Here is an 18,619-nt window from a genome sequence, read left to right as displayed (position 1 = left end):
CGTATGGAGAGCGGGTGCAAATGAGTTGTGCTTGTGTGAAACTATGTAAGTGAAGAGTATATGCAGAAGCTTCTTGGTTTATTTTCTGTCTGCTGCAAGGTTTAACTTAAGATTTACCTTTTGCATTCTCAGTGTTTCCAAGTTAGTTGTCGGGACAATTGTAGGGACTTTTATTCCTGTATTATCTCATGTTGCTTCCGCTTTTCTCCAGTTCTGTGTGCCTCACTCCTCCAAGTCTAAGCCCTGAGCTGACTCAGATTGATATTTACTGGCTGGTATCAATTGTCTGATCTGCTGTCTATCCAGACCACTTCTATCTGCTCCCTGGAAGGGTTAATTTTCCAAATAGGGTTTTTTGCTTTGCCTTGTGAGAGGACATTCCAGCTGCTTTCATTCAGATCTAAAGCTATCCTGGTAAAATACATGTCTATGGCAACAGGAGTCTTTGCTAGCATTTTATTGAAGCCTGATTACCTTCTATACTCACAGGTTACTTGAGGTCGACGTATCCAGCAACAGGCTCTTTACTCTCCCTTCTGGATTCCTACATCTTAAAAACCTTAAAAAACTGATCGCTTCCAAAAACTATATGGAGAAGTTATTTGACGAGGAAAACAGTACGTACAGTCCAGTGTTATGCTTACATTTCAAGACCTAATCTGTAAGAGAGAGCCCCAAACTGTTATAATAATGACTTAAAGCCAGTATTAGCTAGAGATGCTTAGCATCCCGCGGTCCTTTTCCAAAGTCCATGAAAAGGCCTGGTTGTTTTTTAGCACTCATGAAATCCTTTGGCTCTTATCTAGCAAGTATGCAGCATCTTGCTGGCTCAGACTGCTATCATGATTACACCAAGTCCACAATGTTTCATGTTTTCTAGCAACTAATTGGATTGGTTTAAGGAAGCTGCAGGAGTTTGACGTCTCTGACAACAGGTTGGTGGAACTTCCAACGGTTTTTCTGTACTGCTTCAAGTCCCTAAACATACTGAATGTTTCCAGAAATCAGCTGAAAGTGTTTCCAGATCCCTGGGCCTGCCCCTTGGTAAGTCAAACTGCTTTGACAGAGTCAGATGCTGAAAAAGCTGTTGAAACAATGCAAAAAATATACTGTGATGCTTAAAAAGCTGTCAGACCTCTTTGACTAAAAGGCTCTTCTGTTTCTGTAGGAATGCCCCTGCCTGATTTGGTTTATGGGTCTCAGATCAAGTCTTTCTGAGGTTCTACCCTGTTCTCACCATGTTGATGGCATTGGTGGAAAACTTCTAGGAACATGTCCTATATGGATGTATTCATTTTCTCTATAGTCCATATGAGCAGAAGTATTGTTAGAATCATTTTACAGAACACTTAGCCTTCATTCAGAGTTAAGTTTGCCCAAACCCATGGCTAACTAGGGCATCTATATCCACCCATCTCTGTGACTTTATTCCTCATTATTACAGAGACAGCAAGAGAACAGTATGTTTTGGTGAAGTGTTTGTTTATGGTTGAAAAGCAAATGGGAGTCATTTTCAAAATAACTTTTGAAATACGTTATGCCCACCAAAGAATTTGCCCATCATTTAGGTGAGCGCATCTCTTCGGCAAATCGTATGTGCCTGCATGCACAATGATTCATCTAGATCAAAACATCTAAAGAGATCACGTAGAATGAGCTTATTAATGCCTTAAACATGTGACAGCTGATCTACCTCATTATTTAAAGAGATGATTACTGCTCTGTGTTTTTTCTTTCATGTTTTCCAGAAATGTTGTAAAGCGTCTAGAAACTCACTGGAATTCCTACCTGATGCGTTGACTATTTTCTGGAAAAATCACCTCAGAGAAGTGGATTTTTCTGAGAACTCACTAAAAGAAGTTCCACCAGGACTCTTCCAGCTTGAAGTAAGTGTCATTTCTTCCTACTTCACAGTACTTCTCCTAATATCTACTCAGACCTCGAAGTCATAGCAGTGGCTGCCTGGTTAAGGTAGGAGAGTATCTGCTGTTTTGAGTTGATGAACACAGCAATTGCACAGAGCCTCTGAGCAGCCCGTAATCCCCTGAATGACTACGTTCAGGCCTTCATCCAGTGTGATATGGTATCTAGCTTTTGACACAGGTCTTCCGAAAACCCTTTGGATGTCTGTGGTTTTCAGATTTTGGGAGCGCAGTTTGGAAGACAACCGCTGCATTGTAGCTGCAAGCTCCAACCATTGAAATACAGATGTAGTCAAGTGTGCTGACAAATAGTTGTGTTTTTTCTTAATCAGGCACACCACTGTTGTGTAATTAAGGATTAGTCGTTCTATGCTGAAAATAGCATGTTTGAATGCCCTAAACAATGCTAGTTGGCATCTGTCTTTAAGCTTGTAGATTAAATAATTCTTGGCAGTGGACATCAGAGATCCATAGTTTTACTTCAAAATTCTTCAGAATTTGTGGCTTCACATGGTTTCGATGTGAAACCAAGCAGAACTTGAGGGTTTCCTCCAAGCTTTCCTTCCAGATTATGAAACCCAGGGTCATAGAGATAGAAACAGAGGTAAATCTTTGTGGAGAAGTTTCATGATTTTCACTGCTGACCTCTGCAGGAAGGATGCAGAAGTGATGGTTCATATCCATGTCCAATTTGGATCTCGGGAGTCTGCTGCAAAGGTGCCTCTTGCTCCTGCCTGGAAGAAGAGTGCTGAGGGTTGTTTGCTCCCTCAGTTCTGTTTAATGACCCCTGCAGATTTGGCTTTGCTTTCTGGTAACCATTTGTTTTCAAATGGCATTTTTCCTGAAATGGACTATTGTCTCTGAAACTTGTTTTTTCTGACTACATTAAAAATAAGCCTAATGGATGGGAGCTACAATGACAGATACGAAACACTAAATGACACTTCAGTGGCACATTTCTTTGGGTGATGCTGCTCAGGGGCTGCAGAGGGATGTGAAGGCACCAGAACAGGGCGTCAGAGAAGACCTCAGTGCAATCGTTGCTGATGGTCTGTCTTCAAAGTTAGCGAGATTTGGCTGCTTTAAATAGTGCCAGTTCTTATCCATATCTCTTCACCCTTAGCTTCACAGAAGAAATAAATAGCAGATATTTTCAGTCCCCCAAGGGCTAGAGTGTGGTGAGCAACTAGAAAGTGAAAGCCCATACCTAGATCAGCCCTGGCTTGGGCTACTCCTTGGCTATAGAGTTGGTGTCAGTGAATGGGGCTGCACTCATGCTCCAGCCCTCTCCAGACGTAGGTATGGGAAGGGAGAGAAATGGGCAATAACATGTTCTACCTAAAACATAGGAAACATTATATGTTCCTACATTATTGTTTAGGAACAACAGCTAACTGCCTTCTCCCTGGGAAAAGCTGAAAGGAGACGAGGCCTGTGACTTGAAAGCATGTCTCTGACCTAGGCTGGTGGGACATGTAGTTTATCACTGGCCTTTGCTTGGTTTGTGGAGGGGCCTTAAGACTAAGACCAGCTCACAGTCGCTAATGTGATGTATATGCTAGAAATGTGGTGGTAAGAGAAGCAGGGGCCTTCTTAGCTTTCCTGTCTGTTGCCTTCTAAAGGAACCAACTGTACATGCTCCGAGCCATGTCTTAGTTCTCTAGACTAGTTTGCTTCTCTTGAAGAGACCTGGCCCTCTCTGGGTGGAAGTATTCAGGTAAGACTCTGGTCAGCTTTTCCACATCATGAGCTGACCAAGTCAGCCTAATCTGGATGCTGCAGTTCCCTCCCTTTGGTATGATCTAATGCACCAGAACCCTTATGGCATGCTGCGGCAGGAGGTTTGAAGGAAGTCGTCGTCTGCTGCCATTGTCTTACTTCTGGAAGCACCCGTTCTCTTCCTGAAAGGCAGCAAAAATGGAGAAGTTAGAGATGAGAAAGAAGAGGCAATTGCAAAACAAGGACTAGTGATCTCCAGAATTAGAGTCATGAATAGCCACAGCCAGCTGAAAGTCACTAATTTTTCCCCTATGGAGCAGGCATGTAAGTATTGCAGATAATGTCACCAGGCTCTCAGCTCTCCTGGAAAGTGACCCTTGTCAGTGTTTGTGAGGGACATGTTACATGGATACAGTTGACTGAAAATGAAGCACCCCAGCTGGACCACACAGAACAAAGTTTGTGCTAATTTTGGAACATGTAGCCTCTCTTTCCTCCTGCCCCCTGCTCAGGGATATTTTGGGGGAGAAGTTTGAAGCATTGTCATTGAACAGCCCCATGCTGATATCTGGAGAGAGCTCGACACCAGGCGCCAAGGGAGGACTGGGTCTTCCTTCCAACGGGAGGTTCGAGCCAGCGGAAGACTAATGATGATAAAAGCATTGGCTGTCGAGACTCAAGTGGTGGGAAGGGTTTTGTAGTTTGCACGGTTTTCCAACCCTTTCCCCTAATGGCTCACTCGACATGTCTGCAGTTTTATATTTTGCTTTACTTTCCCCAAGTCCCACCAAGACCCAGTGCTGCCTCTCTCCTCTCACTAGAGGGAGCGTTTGGCATGATAATTGCTGTTGCAGCAACTGCTCGTTGTCCATCGCTTATGTCACATGGATACCTCATTTTTCCACTCTGAGAAAGGGGGAGGAAGGCCAACCGACTGGCTTCGTAAGACATTGTTAATCCTGCTTGATGAAAAGGGGCATAAACCTTTTATATTATATGGAGCGCGTAAAACATTTAATGCACTTGAAGCTGAAGTCTCTGCTGGTAAAACATAATTTCCATGGGGTATAATTCATTAATAGTGCTGTACTTGTGGCAGAGGTAACTCAGCTGACGTTCTGCTTATCTCAGTTTTCATGGGGGGGACTTGCAGAATAAGCGTGGTTAGAAACTCTGCATAGAAGACTCTTTTTCAGTGGAAAATTGGATTTTCAACCAAGTGAAAATGATCATTTGAGCCTCAACGTCATTTTTAAGGGCATAGACTCTTTTTCAGTGGAAAATTGGATTTTAACCAAGTGAAAATGATCGTTTGAGCCTCAACGTCATTTTTAAGGGCAGATGGGAGAGCATAAACTTTACAAATCTAAATGGGAACTGCATTTTTTTCTTTTATATTTCAGTTAAATTTAAAGGAGAGCTTGTGTTTAACCTTATTTATGGTATTTGCAGCTGAGTCCTATCTGTATGTTGTTAATGGTATGGTGTTAATCAGCTTCACATCTTGTTTTTTCAATTTGTGTCTCTGGTGTGAGGGGAAAAAAAAAGGTAGATAGGTAACTTGTATAAATCTTGGAAAGTTAGTATAAATCCTTTCGACTTTAATAGACGTGTAATGGCAAAGCAATTAAAAATTCTCCTTGTGTGAAATAGTTCACATTTTGCACGTTGATTTTGTGCATGCACAACAGATGTAAGCCCGCTCTGACACTAGCTTGCACACATGTGTAAGACTTTTCATCTGTATGTGGCATACTGCATAGGCAAATCATGCTGTTCTTTTCCATTTGGGAAGGTTTCATCACTGAAAGTACAACGTTCTCTTGTATGGGTTGTTTCCAATTGCATCTGTCAGCAAGCAGACTAATAATCTCCCAGAACTAATAGTGGTGTTGCTTCGTGCAGAAAATATACTTGCTGGAGACAAGAAGGAAATGTTTGCATGCTAGGCAGCATGGACAGGATGTTCTGAGGAATAAGATGTACTTTTGTCATGTTTCTGTTATTTAATAGCCATGCTAAAAATCCTCTTTCTGTGTGTTTGATGGACTCTGTCTTCTAACACTAGGCTATTCCTCTTTTAGGCTTTGGTGTCCCTGAAACTGCTGGGAAATCAGTTAGTTACATTGCCTTCACAAGATAAGTGGAATTGCAAACAACTTAAATCACTGGATCTTTCAAAAAACCAACTTGGGAAGTAAGTGCTTCTTTCAAATTTTGTCTGAGAAAACAAAAGCTAAAGAAATAATAGCAAACCCCATCCCTCATGTAATGCAAAGGGTGTCAGTAGTGAATTAATTACCTGTATAGAAGGCATTGGTATCCATATACCGTGTTTCTAAGTATATTGTGTGTCTCTGACAGTGATGAATTATCCTTTACTGATTCTTTGGGCATTTAGCACACTATATCATTTATTAAGTGGATAGATTACTGATAATGGCAGTTTAATTTCAAAGCATGTAGAAATTTCTTTAACCCAGTGTGTGGTTCATCACTACAAATGCCAGTTTGGGGGGAGCATATCTTAACCATAAACCATGTGGCTGGACTGCAGTTTGTAGTTAGTGTGGGAGTATTGTTTTGGAAAAAATGAAAAATCTTTGTTTTTTAAATGGAAGTGTAACCAGCTGCAAGTTCATAGAGAAGACTGATATTAATAAGGTCATTCAAAGAAAGAGTGATGTTCTTCTATTTAGAAATTACAATAGGGATATTTAACATAGACAGTTAAAAGTCCCTTATCTTCTCCAGAACTGCATTGAATTGTGTCATACTTGCATCTTCTCATTTGGGTGCCTGTCCAGCAAATTTTCTGGAGTCCTTACGAGATGCTGTCTCAGTTGCAAAAGACAAATTTCTGGTTTTTGAATGTCTCAGTGCATTTCCAGAGTTGTGTTGTTGGGTCATCTTGTCAGAGAGTCTCTGGTGAGAGCAGGGAACGGCAGCAGGTTGGTTCTCCTGTGCTTCTCGTGAAGCTTGTTCAATTTACTGTTTGACAGCCTACTTAACCTTGACACCCATAAAGTCGGGGGTCAAGTGCTCTCGCCCTGGGAGCTGAAAGCACTGCCTTGCAGAGCTCTGTTAATTTGCCAGAAGAAAACCATTGGGCTTGGACAAGTGTTGGTGGAGTCTAGCTCTGCGATTGCACAGCGGGTTTCAATCCCATCTCTCAAAAGCAGACAGGAACCAGTTAAGAGCTGTGCTGTGAATCCCACAGCCTTGAGTGGGGTCAGACTCTGCACCGCGTAGTGTCCTGGGCACGCAGCTCCCACACAGTTCTCGACTGCTGAGTCCAAGCTCTTTTCTCCACATGTCACCATTTTGTTTGGCCCGCAGGAGTGATGAGGGATTTAAAACGAAGCGGATTCCCTTTTTCAACACGAAGAGCAGGGCGCGCTGTGGCCCAGAGGCAGGTAAGGTACATGGCAGTGCAAACGCGGGGAAGCAGGTGCTGAGAATGCCAGGTGAGCTGTGAAGCAGCAGGAATCTGTAGACTTTGGCTGGAGGGAAATCAGTATAAATTCATCTGCAATTTTAAGCACAACGGCATTTAAATTAAGAGGAAATGTGTTTAGATAAAGTGTTTCTAAAGAAATGATGCAGCTGGTTGGTACCATCAATATAGAAAGATAAAGAATGAGTGAAACCTGGTTTTTTAGCTGAACTTTTTTCATTTCATGAAGGTTATTCTTTTTAGCCAGAGTACTAACTGGTATGTTTAAAGGAAATTAACTCATAATTAGTCTTATTGCTCTTACTTATTACAAATTCTGTTGCTGAATTTGTAAATTGCATGTTTTCCCTTGTCTCTGTGATTTGCACCCACAGTTTGGGGCAGAGCAGAAGAGACGTTCTGAATTAGCACACGCAAAAATCCCAGAGAGAACAAAGGCGTATCTGAAGATATTTGCACTGCTTCCTGCTCTCTGTGGGATTCATCTGCATTTCTTTTTGTTTGTTTGTTTTATTTTAAAGCGCTTGGACAGCTTTCTCATTCTCGGCTGCCTGAAGAATGGCTTGCTCTAAAGCATTCTTTGCAAATCATGGAGTGGAATAGAGCTGGCGTCTTCATGACGCACATCGGAGCGGCACTCAGCTACTCGCAGGAGGGAGAGGCTCTCCTGCAGCAAATGCTTTCCTCAGTTCCCCTGAAAATTGTGCGTGATCTCAGGTCAATGTAAATGGGTAAAATTGGGAAATGCACCAAGTACAGCCATAGCTATAGGTTAGACCTGGAGGTTCTAACTCAATCTGTTCATCTGGGAGGCAGAGGCTCTACCTGGACCTCCAGGCAAGGCTAATCCTACCTCATTTTTCTGTCCGTGGAAGTAGAGGCTGCTGTGCAGCAAGTCCTGTATGTTCACCCTAAGGAGGAGAAAGGATTGGTCTGCGCTGTTTTGCAAGTAGGAAATAGAAATGCTGTGACATCAGTGAAATCCTGAACACAGAAGAATTGGAAAAGGAGTTTGAATCTTCTGAATCCGTGGAGTCGGACATCCTCAGAGCTTCTCTGTGAAGTGCTGCAGGAGCATTTCCCAATGGGGAGAGAAGGGCAGGAGGAGTGAGCAAAGGCAGCTAAAACCAGCTGCATAAGGGAATTGCTGTCCTAATGGAAATTTCTACATGCTGCAGACCCAGCATGACCCCTCTATATAAAGGGGGAGAAGGTGGTCTCTGCATTAGTACCATTTGAAAACCCTTGGCACGTAATACCCTGGTGCAACTTCGAGCTGCCTGAGGTTGCCTCAGGTTGCAGGAGGGTGTGGAGTACCCCACCTGGCTGGTGCCACGGTTGAATAGCCACAGAGACAGAGCAAAGCCAGCTCATCTTTTTTTCTCTATTCCTCTGCCAAGTATAGCTTGGTAAGACTAGAGGATGTGGCGAAGAATTTAAAGAACATCGAGAGAAAACAGAAGCTGGAGTACATCAGCTGCTCACAGAAGTCTCCTAGCGAGGTGGGGGGCAGGTTTTCATATGATTTTACCAACAAAGCTATTTACTTAAGTCTAGATTATTTAAAGAGAATAATTTATGGATGCTTACTATATTTGATTGATAAATCTCAGAATAACTCCTTGCACACGCGTGTGGTGGTGGTGGCGTTTACTCATCCAAAAATATATTTTCAAGATGGGATTTGTTTTAATTTTTCTACAGTTCTTTAAAAGAAAATTTGAGCTCAAGCCAGAGAAATCATAAATAACTCATGAATAAATAATTACAATTCATAAACACCTCAAGCTTGCTTCCAATATAGTACACTCCTTTCTGCCTGAGACTCTCTGGTGAATTGAGAGTATTGCTACTATTTTAGGTGTTTGCTCCTACGTGTCCAAGAGGGACTAAATCTGTCTGTGCCTAGATGCGTACTGAAGAGGAACAATGAAAAGTTTAAGTCCAGCGATGAGCCGGAAAGGAAGTGAATTGAATCCATGAATAAGCCTGCTGTTCTCCTAAAATAATCCCAAAGATTATTTTTTTTTTATTTGAAAACTCAAAGGAGGACTGTGACACCCTGCCCACACCAGACGGTCCTGTCATGTACATAAAACACCCCTGCAGACAGTGGGACTCTATCTTACTCCTTTTCTGATCATAGCTCAGGCTTGAAATGCTAATAATATTAGAACTGGGGACTTTTCTCCTGAGACAACCTCTTCCATTTTCTTTTTTTTTTTTTTTCTTTTTTGGCTAAGTCTAGTTACAGTTCCTCAAGTCTTCTCTGTAAGGGAAGAAGATCTTGGTGGATGTGCAACTGTCCTATCCTTGAGGAAGGGTGTGTCTTGCATCACAGGGAGTTGCTTTTATTGACCCTGGAGGCAGTAGATGGTGCTGGTTGTACTTTCCTAATCAGAGACTCAGAATCTGCTTGTCCCTGTGTGGCCTAGTTTTCCTTGACTTCAGGATGCTTCTTGGTAGATACATGTGACACTATTAAGACAGCAACACAATTCATGGCAGCTTTTCATGCTGCTATCCCGGGAGTAATTTGTGGAGTGAAATGATGCTCTTTGGAACCAGCTGAATTTCCCTTTGTTTGAACCTCTCTAGCAGCAGCAGCTCAGCCATGCAGTTGTTGCTCTTACTGCTTGGGTTGCTCCCAAAATACGCTGGTTGCTGCTCAGCCGTGTAGGAAGTCTGAAGTGCTCTGAGACCTTGCAGACTAAAACAGAACAGAGGGGCAAATGCGAGCAGTGTTTTAGAGGCGACATAGATTAGCAGTCTGCCAGCTGCAGTTTGGGTTTTCTTCTCTGATGTTATAGACTTTAATCCATAATAAATTGCTCTGGGATGCAATGTGGAAGCCTGAACATAAATTCTGACCATCTTCTGGCTTTTCTCAGTCAACATGGAAAAAATATGTTGAGAACCAATTGTGCCCTTGGTATGCCCTTTCACTGCCAGTTGTTAGGCTGGAATAGGGGCCGTTCACAAGTATTACCAGCTATTCAACAGCAGGAAATATAATGTCAGTTGTCCTCTGACGTATAGTTGTCTTGGCAAGCCTAGAGTTCCTCCCTGAGCACCCCAGAAGTCCTGGAGACTGTCACCTTCAAACAAGCGCATCACCATGATTTTAAAAGATTGAGATGTGAGCATTGATGTTTGATTGCCATTGAAAGCCATTTGTTTTTCTGTTGTTGCTTCATGGTGGTTCCTGCCAAGGAACATGACCTCGTGTCCTGCCTGCAAAGTTAAGGTGAATGCTCTTGGTTGAGAGCCTTGGTGCCTGTTATGTTTTAAAGGTGCAATTTGTTTCCTGTCTTGTTCCAGGTCCTTTTTTGGAGTTTCCAGCATTTCTGAGTGATTCCCTGGAAGTCCTTTATCTGAACGACAATCAACTGGACTCTGTCCCACAGTCCGTTTGCCTTCTGAAAGGTTTAACAGAACTTTATTTAGGAAAGTAAGTCGGTGTCCTGGAAAAGCTATGCAGTATTATTTCCATGTTGTTTTAGTGACCAGTCTTCTGTGGAGCCCCACCCCAGATATCCAGTGCTTTTGAAGTCAAAAAGCTGGAAATAGTCAGCCCCTTGTTAGAACTCTGCCCATCATTTGCTTTAGATAAGGAGGAAGCACGCCTTTTGAATTAGGGAAGATGATCTAATGCTTTGAACGCAGGCCTGGGAATCTAATGTGCCTCTAGTTCATTCTGGCTTTTTGCTGTCAGCTTCTGTAGCATTAGAGTCAATAACTCCTCATTTTTGCCTTTATTTCCTCAACTATCCAGTAAAGATGATTACACTTGTCTGCCTCAGAGGATAAATTGAGGTTATACATCACTTTTAGGATGGAAATTACTATTAAAGTGCTGAGTAGTCTTATTAAAATGTTAATGGAAGATTTCTGCAAGGAGAGAATAGTGTAATCTGAGAGTCCATGAGAGCAGCTACTTACACACAAAGCCTGGTTGTTGGTAGATTTATTTGTTTTTGTACAGTAACCCTGGTATCCGAGAGCTTCCTCCAGAACTTGGACAGCTGGCTAATCTCTGGCAGCTGGATATCGAGGAACTAAGTATCAGTAATGTTCCTGCAGAGATCAGAAAAGAAGGTAAGGCTGATCCTGTGTGTTCTTTATTAAATTGACTGAACATAGAAGGAAAATCGCTTCCTTTTAACGGTCCTGAACAGGAACAGACGGTGTGCGCCCAAGCCCTTGTTGCGGTTAACTGGAATTGCATAGGGAAACCTACGCATATTTGCATATTTGCAAATTTGATAATCAGTGCTAAGCTCTGGTTACATGATCAATTTAAGATTGATCACATGTTAGAATGATGACTTATAAATACAATATTTCATTTGCAGTATGCATGCCGGATAAATTCCATGGCTTGCTTCCTGAACGTGGATATTTTAGAGTCTTTAGACGGTCTTTCTGAAAACTGAAGTGTTTAGGATCAGCAGTCACAGTCACATTGAAGTGACTTTATTGTAAGCTGCTAGGTTTTTGGATCTATTACAATGCTGTCTTCTTTTTTGTGTGTTTTAATAACAAAATCCTGTGGGAACAAAGTTATTGGGAATTATTCCTTCTCCAGCACACTGTTGGAGCCTAAATCTAATTTTAACTGGAAGCATAAAAGTAGAAGGAAAAACTGAGTATTTTCCAATACTAAATTAGTATTTTATGTTTCCTTTGAGCTTCTGAAGCATATGAGCCACAGCATTTGTTTCTTCTTACAGTGCTCCATTGTAGAGTCTCAGAGCAGTGACCTTTTTCTGGGGTCTCTGTCTCAGGTTTGTCCATTAGAGGTTTCTTTGTTTATTCTCTGGGTTGTCTCAGTCCACGGCGAAACTGCAGGGAAAATATTAATTCAGCTGATGTGTCTGCAGCAGTAGGTTTTGTGCAATCCTGCTGTACATATGTACATTTATGATGTGTCTGCAGCAGTAGGTTTTGTGCAGTCCTGCTGTACATATGTACGTTTGTAACTGCTAACCATAGATAAAGCCTGTTCACTTCTCCCCCGTAACCATAGATAAAGCCTGTTCACTTCTCCGTCATAGGCCCTAAAACAGTACTGGCATACTTACGAGCACAGCTGCGCAAAGCAGAGAAGTGTAAGCTGATGAAGATGATTGTCATCGGTCCTCCACGACAGGGAAAGTCAACACTAATTGAGATCCTACAGACAGGAAAAGTCCCTCAGATGATGCACAGTGATGCCACCATACGTACCACAAAATGGGAGCTCCCCAGGCCAGTGGGACACAAGGCAAAGGTGAAAAACAATCGAAGGTCCTTAGTCCCAGTGGGATGTTTGAGCCCTGCAGTGTCCCTTTTGGGCTGAAATTGCTTGCCCTTTTACAAAGAACAGTTTCCATTACCTGTGTGCCAGACCTTGCAAGTGACGTGTTTTTAGACCCATCACAATTCCTCTGTTTCGTTTCCAGTTGGTACTAGAGGAGAGTTCTGTTTTCCTGAGCACTCAACTTTGTATCGTTAAGAGAGTGAGCCATGTGTAGACTACCTAAATTCTGGCTCGCCCAGCTTGGGTGGTTTTGGTCACTGATTCTGAGAGAATGTTTTAAATTGACTTCTCTAAAGCAGGTTGTCCTTTCATTTGGGGCCAAAAAATGGGACATCAGTACCTAAAGCTGGACTCCCTTGATATCAGAACTGTCCTAGGTGGGGAAGGTGGGTGGAAGGTAGGATGCCTGACCTCTGATCCAGGATGTCTATGGCATACCTTAAACACTCAAATCTCAGATGACTCATTCAGGGAGTGTGTCGACCCATACTGAACTCCTTTGGACAGCACTGCATTCATTCAGGCATTTGTAGGTGGCCCTGTCCACCGCCTGCATAGTAACACAAGGATTAGAGCAAACAGAATTGGTTGTGAGTTCTTGTCAGAGCTGAGGGTGTGCATGGCTCTCGCTTCCCGGATGAGATCCATGACCACCAGGCTGTTTTGGAAGGGGTAGAGGAGCCTGCTGAGTTCAGCTATTCTACAGCGAAGAGTGCCAGGCCAGAGACAGAAAGAAAAAGACCAAGCACAGCCTGACTCTTTAAAGAGAAGACTTTAGTGGGAGAAGGGATTTGTGCATTTTGTGTTGAAGAGCAATTGAGTAAAGTAAAAACCTAGACAGCATCAGAGACCTGGAGTGGGATCAAGATGCTGAAAGGGCTTTTGTCCCTACCTCTGAGTCTCTGTCTCTCCATACAAGCACCCACTGCTGAAGGTCTTTTGGATGAGCAAAGTGGCCCTGGTGCGAGTTAGGGCTTGGTTTAAACAATATAGAAGTTCTTCCAGCTGTTTCTGGGAGAATTCAAACTGGGACTCTGCTAGGACATTAGACCCCTACTGAGATACTTCCTGAGATACTTACCTCCTTGCTCAAATCTCATAGTGTAACTTGTCTTTTGGGATCAGTCAGTACTTGGACCTGGATCACTGAACAGAGCCCACTCAGTGTTACATGATGCTCTGAGGATGCTGTCTGGAACAGGGTTTGGTTTTCTGCTCAGTCACTGGTTTCTTGCCATCTTGTGATTTAGGGACAGAGCCACAGGGTTTGGTTTTCTGCTCAGTCACTGGCTTCTTGCCTCCCCAGGACCAAGTGATTTAGGGACAGAGCTTCCAAGGTATGTAGGTGCTTCCTACTGCAACTAGGAGCCTGAATGCTGTTTAAGCAAAGAGCCACGCTCCCTCTTAGTGCTGTTGTGGGGCTGCACAGAGGAATGGATGCTGAGATACATGGAAGAGAGCCAGAGCTAGAGAAGCCTCCATTCACACGTTCCCCCCAAAATCAGTGAGTCTGTAGCTCAGACATACAGCTCATTACAGTAGCTGTAATTCTGGCCCGTCTCTGGTGTGACACACACATCAGAAGCCTCTGAGCAACATGCAGGACGTGTTTATGAGAGGCTTGAGAAGTTTCCCATCTCCGGAGCATCTATATTCTGTTTGGCTCAATTAGGGCTGAGCTCAGTGGAAGTGATTTCAGCGGGGCGTTTCCTGTTCCCCGTAACAGTGGCAGATAAGTAGGTACAATGATCCTGTCCAGCATGGCACAGACAAGGGCGAAACAGTTTCTATTCCAGATGCAGTGAAATACAGGGCTCAGAATGAGACCCTTGTTTGTACTGGAGAATCCACAGCATTAACTGGAGATTTACCAGCATCAAGGGCACCTCTATCGTTTTAGCAGCAAGCAATTAGTCTTGATTTCCTGTGGGGAAGTTGTAGCCATGCTTAACAATTGCTTGTTGATTTATCTTTCCTGGAGGCACAATTAGGACATTGAAACCCTTCTTGTGTCATACATTATGCAGGCGTAGGTTTATACTTCAGCTATTATCTCCCTGTGATTTACTGCAACCGTTTGATTTGAACACTTCTCTTTGTCTAAGTAGGTTGATTCAGTGGAGTTCAATGTCTGGGATATCGGAGGCCCAGCAAGCATGTCTACAGTCAATCAGTGTTTCTTCACAGACAAAGCATTGTACATAGTGGTATGGAACTTGGCACTGGGGGAAGAAGCTGTGGCAAACTTACAGTTCTGGTTGCTGAACATTGAGGTAAGAAGTCACTAGTGGACTCTGGGGTATCTGTTTATCAAGTAGTAGCTCAGCACACAGATATGTGATATTACAAATTCTTTTTGGTCTGCTTTTAAAAACTCTGCAAGCTATGAATTTTGCATAGCTTTTGGAATTAATTTTCCATTACGCTGTAGGCGTATCACTATATTTAATGGTTTAAATTTATCGTTTGTTCTCCCTCACACACATCAGAGAATGAAACAAAAGCTGATTTATAAAGCTTTGCTAAGTAAGGCTGAACATACTTATTTTGGAATTAGTGTTTGACCACACTGTGCACTGAGGGGGGTTTGAAGCATTTTCTTTCTTGTGTGGGTTAGACACACATTAGTCTTGAGGTTGTGTTTTTAACACTTTAGATTCAGGTAAGCTAGACAGTATCTCCCAGACAGCTCTCAGCTGAGACTCAGAGCTGCAGTGAATTCATTGATCTTGAATGATTTTTATAATATCAAGCTCATAATTTTTTGTAAATGTTTATTATTTGATATCTGTCTTAACATTACATACACAAAAATGGGCTCTGAGCTAATGCCTCACAAAAAAGAAATATCTTGACATTACAAAAATACTAGCTTAATGGGCAGCAGCAATCAAAAACCCAAACTAGGTAACAAAGCTGAAAGCATAATTGTGATATTTCAAAAATGTGTGATGTGCCTGTGTCCTTAATACATCCCAACAAGCACACAGTAGCATCAGAAGAGATACAGAGAAAGATGAACATGATGGTTAAAAGTATGGAAAAGTTTCTGAGTGCCCAGCAGTTAAATAGATTAGGCCTCTTCAGCTTGGGAAAGAGGCAAATGAGGAGGGCCACATGTAGACTTAGCGGGCTAAGGAGAAAACCACAAGGGAGTCTTTGTTCATGATCTTTTACAATAGAAGAATTAGGAGAGATCAAATGAAATAATGAGATGGTAGCTTTGAAACAAACAACAGGAAGTATCCTAAATACAACAGAAAGCTAACCTGTGGAATTTATTTGAACTACAGTGTGCTGTGGGTGTCAGAAGTTGAAAAAACAGACCGGTGGAAGAAAAATCCATCAAGTGCTATTAATTCAGAGAAACTGTCTCGTGCTCAGGAAGTTGGTGAGCTGCAGGCTGCTGGATACTGGGAGAACACACCAGGGAAAAGCCCTACATGCTTACCCTGTGCCTTTATTCTTCATTAGCCTCCAGGCAGAATATTGGGCCAAGTGGGCCCTTTGGTCTGGTTTGATACAGCCATCACTCTGTGTCTGCACAGGGTTTGAGTTTGGTGTCATTCAGGTTAGGAGATTTCAGTGGGCATCATAAGAGAGAAAGGGATTGACTGCAAATAAGCATAATTTCTGTGTCTGAATATTCTTCTGTGGTTGAAGTAATTTGGATCGGCAGGCTGATCCCTGCTTAAGCCTGTGCAATCCCATTGCGTTTGGCAGTGTGTTCCCTGAAATCTGGATATGTTCCAGTGCTGAATTAGAATCATGGAAGGGTTGGAAGAAACCACGAGATCATCTAATCCATTCCTTTGCACTGATTCAAGATTAAGTAGATTTAGACTTTTCTAGCAGTTTATCTTACCTTTCCATATACATCCAGTGAAAAAGTTTGTATAACTTCCCCAAGTATCCATTTCAGAGTGTAACTGGGCTTTTTCAGGATATCAAAGTTAGATCTTCTGGCTGCAGGTTAAGCTAACTTCTTTTCCTTTGCCTGGGCGGATATAGTTCCCATCATTTAGCTGACTCATAGCAACTTAATACCACATGGCAACTCCCTTTACGTTAAACCCTGATGCAATAGACCCAAACTAACAGTTTTCTGCTCTGCAGTAGCAGCAGATGATTAAGACATATTCTGCAGGAGAACTTCCATAATACTCAGATCACTTGTTGCTGTTGTCAAGCTGCCACAACAGGTTGCCTCCATTGTATATATATATATATATTCCATTTTATTAATGTATATGACTACCCCCTCTTCAATATTATATTTTTCATGTCCTCACTGAATTTACCACGACGTAATCTGGATGAGATCATTGTCAGCGTTTTCTTTTACAGGCCAAAGCTCCAAATTCAGTGGTGTTAGTGGTAGGAACACACCTTGATTTAATTGAAACTAAGTTCCGCGTTGAGAGGATAGCAACTCTGAGGGCGTATGTCTTGGCTCTCTGTCGGTCTCCCTCTGGATCCAGAGCAACTGGCTTCCCAGATATCACATTCAAGCACCTGCAGTAAGTACTTGTGTCTTTATGAAGCTCAGTCACTCTATTTTATATCACTTTAAACAATTTTGTAATAGATGATCTCCTTGGCAACAGAACTGATTTAAAGACTCGTCAGCATTGCATATCATCTATTTTTGACTGAGATAACGTAGTATAATCAGAGAGAAGTTTAGTGTTGCTCAGGGATCTGATCATGGGTCTGAAAGCTGGAAGCTCCAAAGTCACGACCTTGGCCAGTCTGTTTTAGTGCTCCTGCTCCACTCAGGTTTCTCACCATTGAATGGCGATAGAGTTTTTTAGTCACAAGGAGAGAAGGTACAGATTGAGTAATTAACGCTGCAGAGCTTGAGAGCGTGACTGTTAGAGGGCGGGTGCCGTGGGGTTTGTTAAGGGGAGGCTGTGTGGGAACTTCTTGCTACCTGATGGGAGAACACAGCTCACATGGTAGTGTTGGCAGGGCGAGGAGTGGGTCAGCCCCCTGAGCCCCCGGCAGTCCAAACCGATGCCATCTGAGTTCTCCGGGTGTGATAACAGATGGGTGGTGCTGTCTGGAAGATTGGTGTCAGTCAGGCCGTGCAGTCTGACACTGCTCCCTCCTCGGCTGACGGAGAATGCCCTTGGGGAGAGGAGGCTTCTCCGGCTGGGAAAGAAGTGGGTCTGTCAGCCAAGGGAGTGCACAGCACGGAGGGACCATGGGTGCAGCAGGCTGGCACCAAAGAGTGTGAAATCACCGATGCCTGGGGCAAGAGCAGGTGGTGGCTGGCAAGGAAAGAAGGGTGCTGCAATGTCCCCAGCGCTTTGCATCTGCTGCCTGGCAAAGTCATCAGGAGACCTCCCACGCTCTGTTCTGCAGAGGGAAGCGCTGTGTCAGGCATCCCAGCTGGCTCTTTCCCGTTAGGAGGAATACCGGGGACCCAGTCTGAGGCACAGAGACTGACAGTGAGAAAGAGAAAGCTTTGTCCGTAGGTCTCCTCAAGGCTCTTTTCCCATCACCACAGGAACATCCTAACATGATCTCAGTCATTCTTTCTCAAGGGGACTTTCTTTCAGCCTGCCACACATCCTGCATGTTCTTCACCTTCCTTTTCCCCTGCATTCCCTAGCAGTTGAAGTTGTGCCTTCATACCTCCTCCTTCCCATGCATCTCCTTCACACCCCATCGTCCACCAGGATGGGGCTCCTCTGAGCAGCGATCTGGGCAGCCGGAGGAGTGTGAGGAGTGTGTATTGTGAAAGCCTTGTGTGGGTGAGCCCAGAGTGCTTTTATCAGTCCTCTAGCATCCCAGTGAGTGCACGCTTCCCAGTGCCACTGATGGCTGAGGTTTAAGATAAAGCATATTGCTTTAGAAAAGGATTTTCGGTCTGCCATGGGAACATGTGTAGGATCAGTTAGAAAGACCCTTTGTTGGGGAGAGTAGAAGAGAACCGTTCTTATCCAGCCCACAAAAAGACCACAAATAGTAGGAGCTGGAGAGAGCAGGTTTTTAGCTGTTAAGGAGATGATGAAGGCCAGCTTTTAGGATCTAAGCATCAATTCCCAGATCACAGGATCCAGCTGAGCAAGGGCCAGAATGAGGGTGGGAAAAGGTGTCTGGTAGTCATCATCATGCCTCTTTGATCTGAGGCGGGGAGAACTGGACACATCTCCAGTGAATGCTGGAGCACAGTGTTTTCCTCCTTTGTGCAGTCCCTTCCAGGATGTGTGC

General features: G+C 43.3%; 1 protein-coding gene across 1 annotated transcript in view; it reads left to right on the top strand.

The window, feature by feature from the left end:
• Positions 1–18,619, top strand: part of LRRK1 (leucine-rich repeat kinase 1) — a 78,061-nt gene that overhangs the window by 32,662 nt on the left and 26,780 nt on the right. The window contains exons 7-16 of the mRNA XM_009702054.1: positions 490–617; positions 881–1,044; positions 1,749–1,886; positions 5,726–5,838; positions 6,981–7,057; positions 10,420–10,549; positions 11,084–11,196; positions 12,156–12,370; positions 14,509–14,673; positions 16,748–16,920. Of these exons, the coding sequence (XP_009700356.1) occupies positions 490–617; positions 881–1,044; positions 1,749–1,886; positions 5,726–5,838; positions 6,981–7,057; positions 10,420–10,549; positions 11,084–11,196; positions 12,156–12,370; positions 14,509–14,673; positions 16,748–16,920 (1,416 nt within the window). The remainder of the gene's footprint in view (positions 1–489; positions 618–880; positions 1,045–1,748; positions 1,887–5,725; positions 5,839–6,980; positions 7,058–10,419; positions 10,550–11,083; positions 11,197–12,155; positions 12,371–14,508; positions 14,674–16,747; positions 16,921–18,619) is intronic.

The sequence above is a fragment of the Cariama cristata genome, unplaced genomic scaffold, assembly GCF_000690535.1.
Source record: "Cariama cristata isolate BGI_N322 unplaced genomic scaffold, ASM69053v1 scaffold13166, whole genome shotgun sequence".
Classification (NCBI taxonomy): Eukaryota; Metazoa; Chordata; class Aves; order Cariamiformes; family Cariamidae; genus Cariama; species Cariama cristata.
The sequence above is the reverse complement of the archived record's forward strand: the minus strand, read 5'-3'. Positions and strand labels throughout refer to the sequence as shown.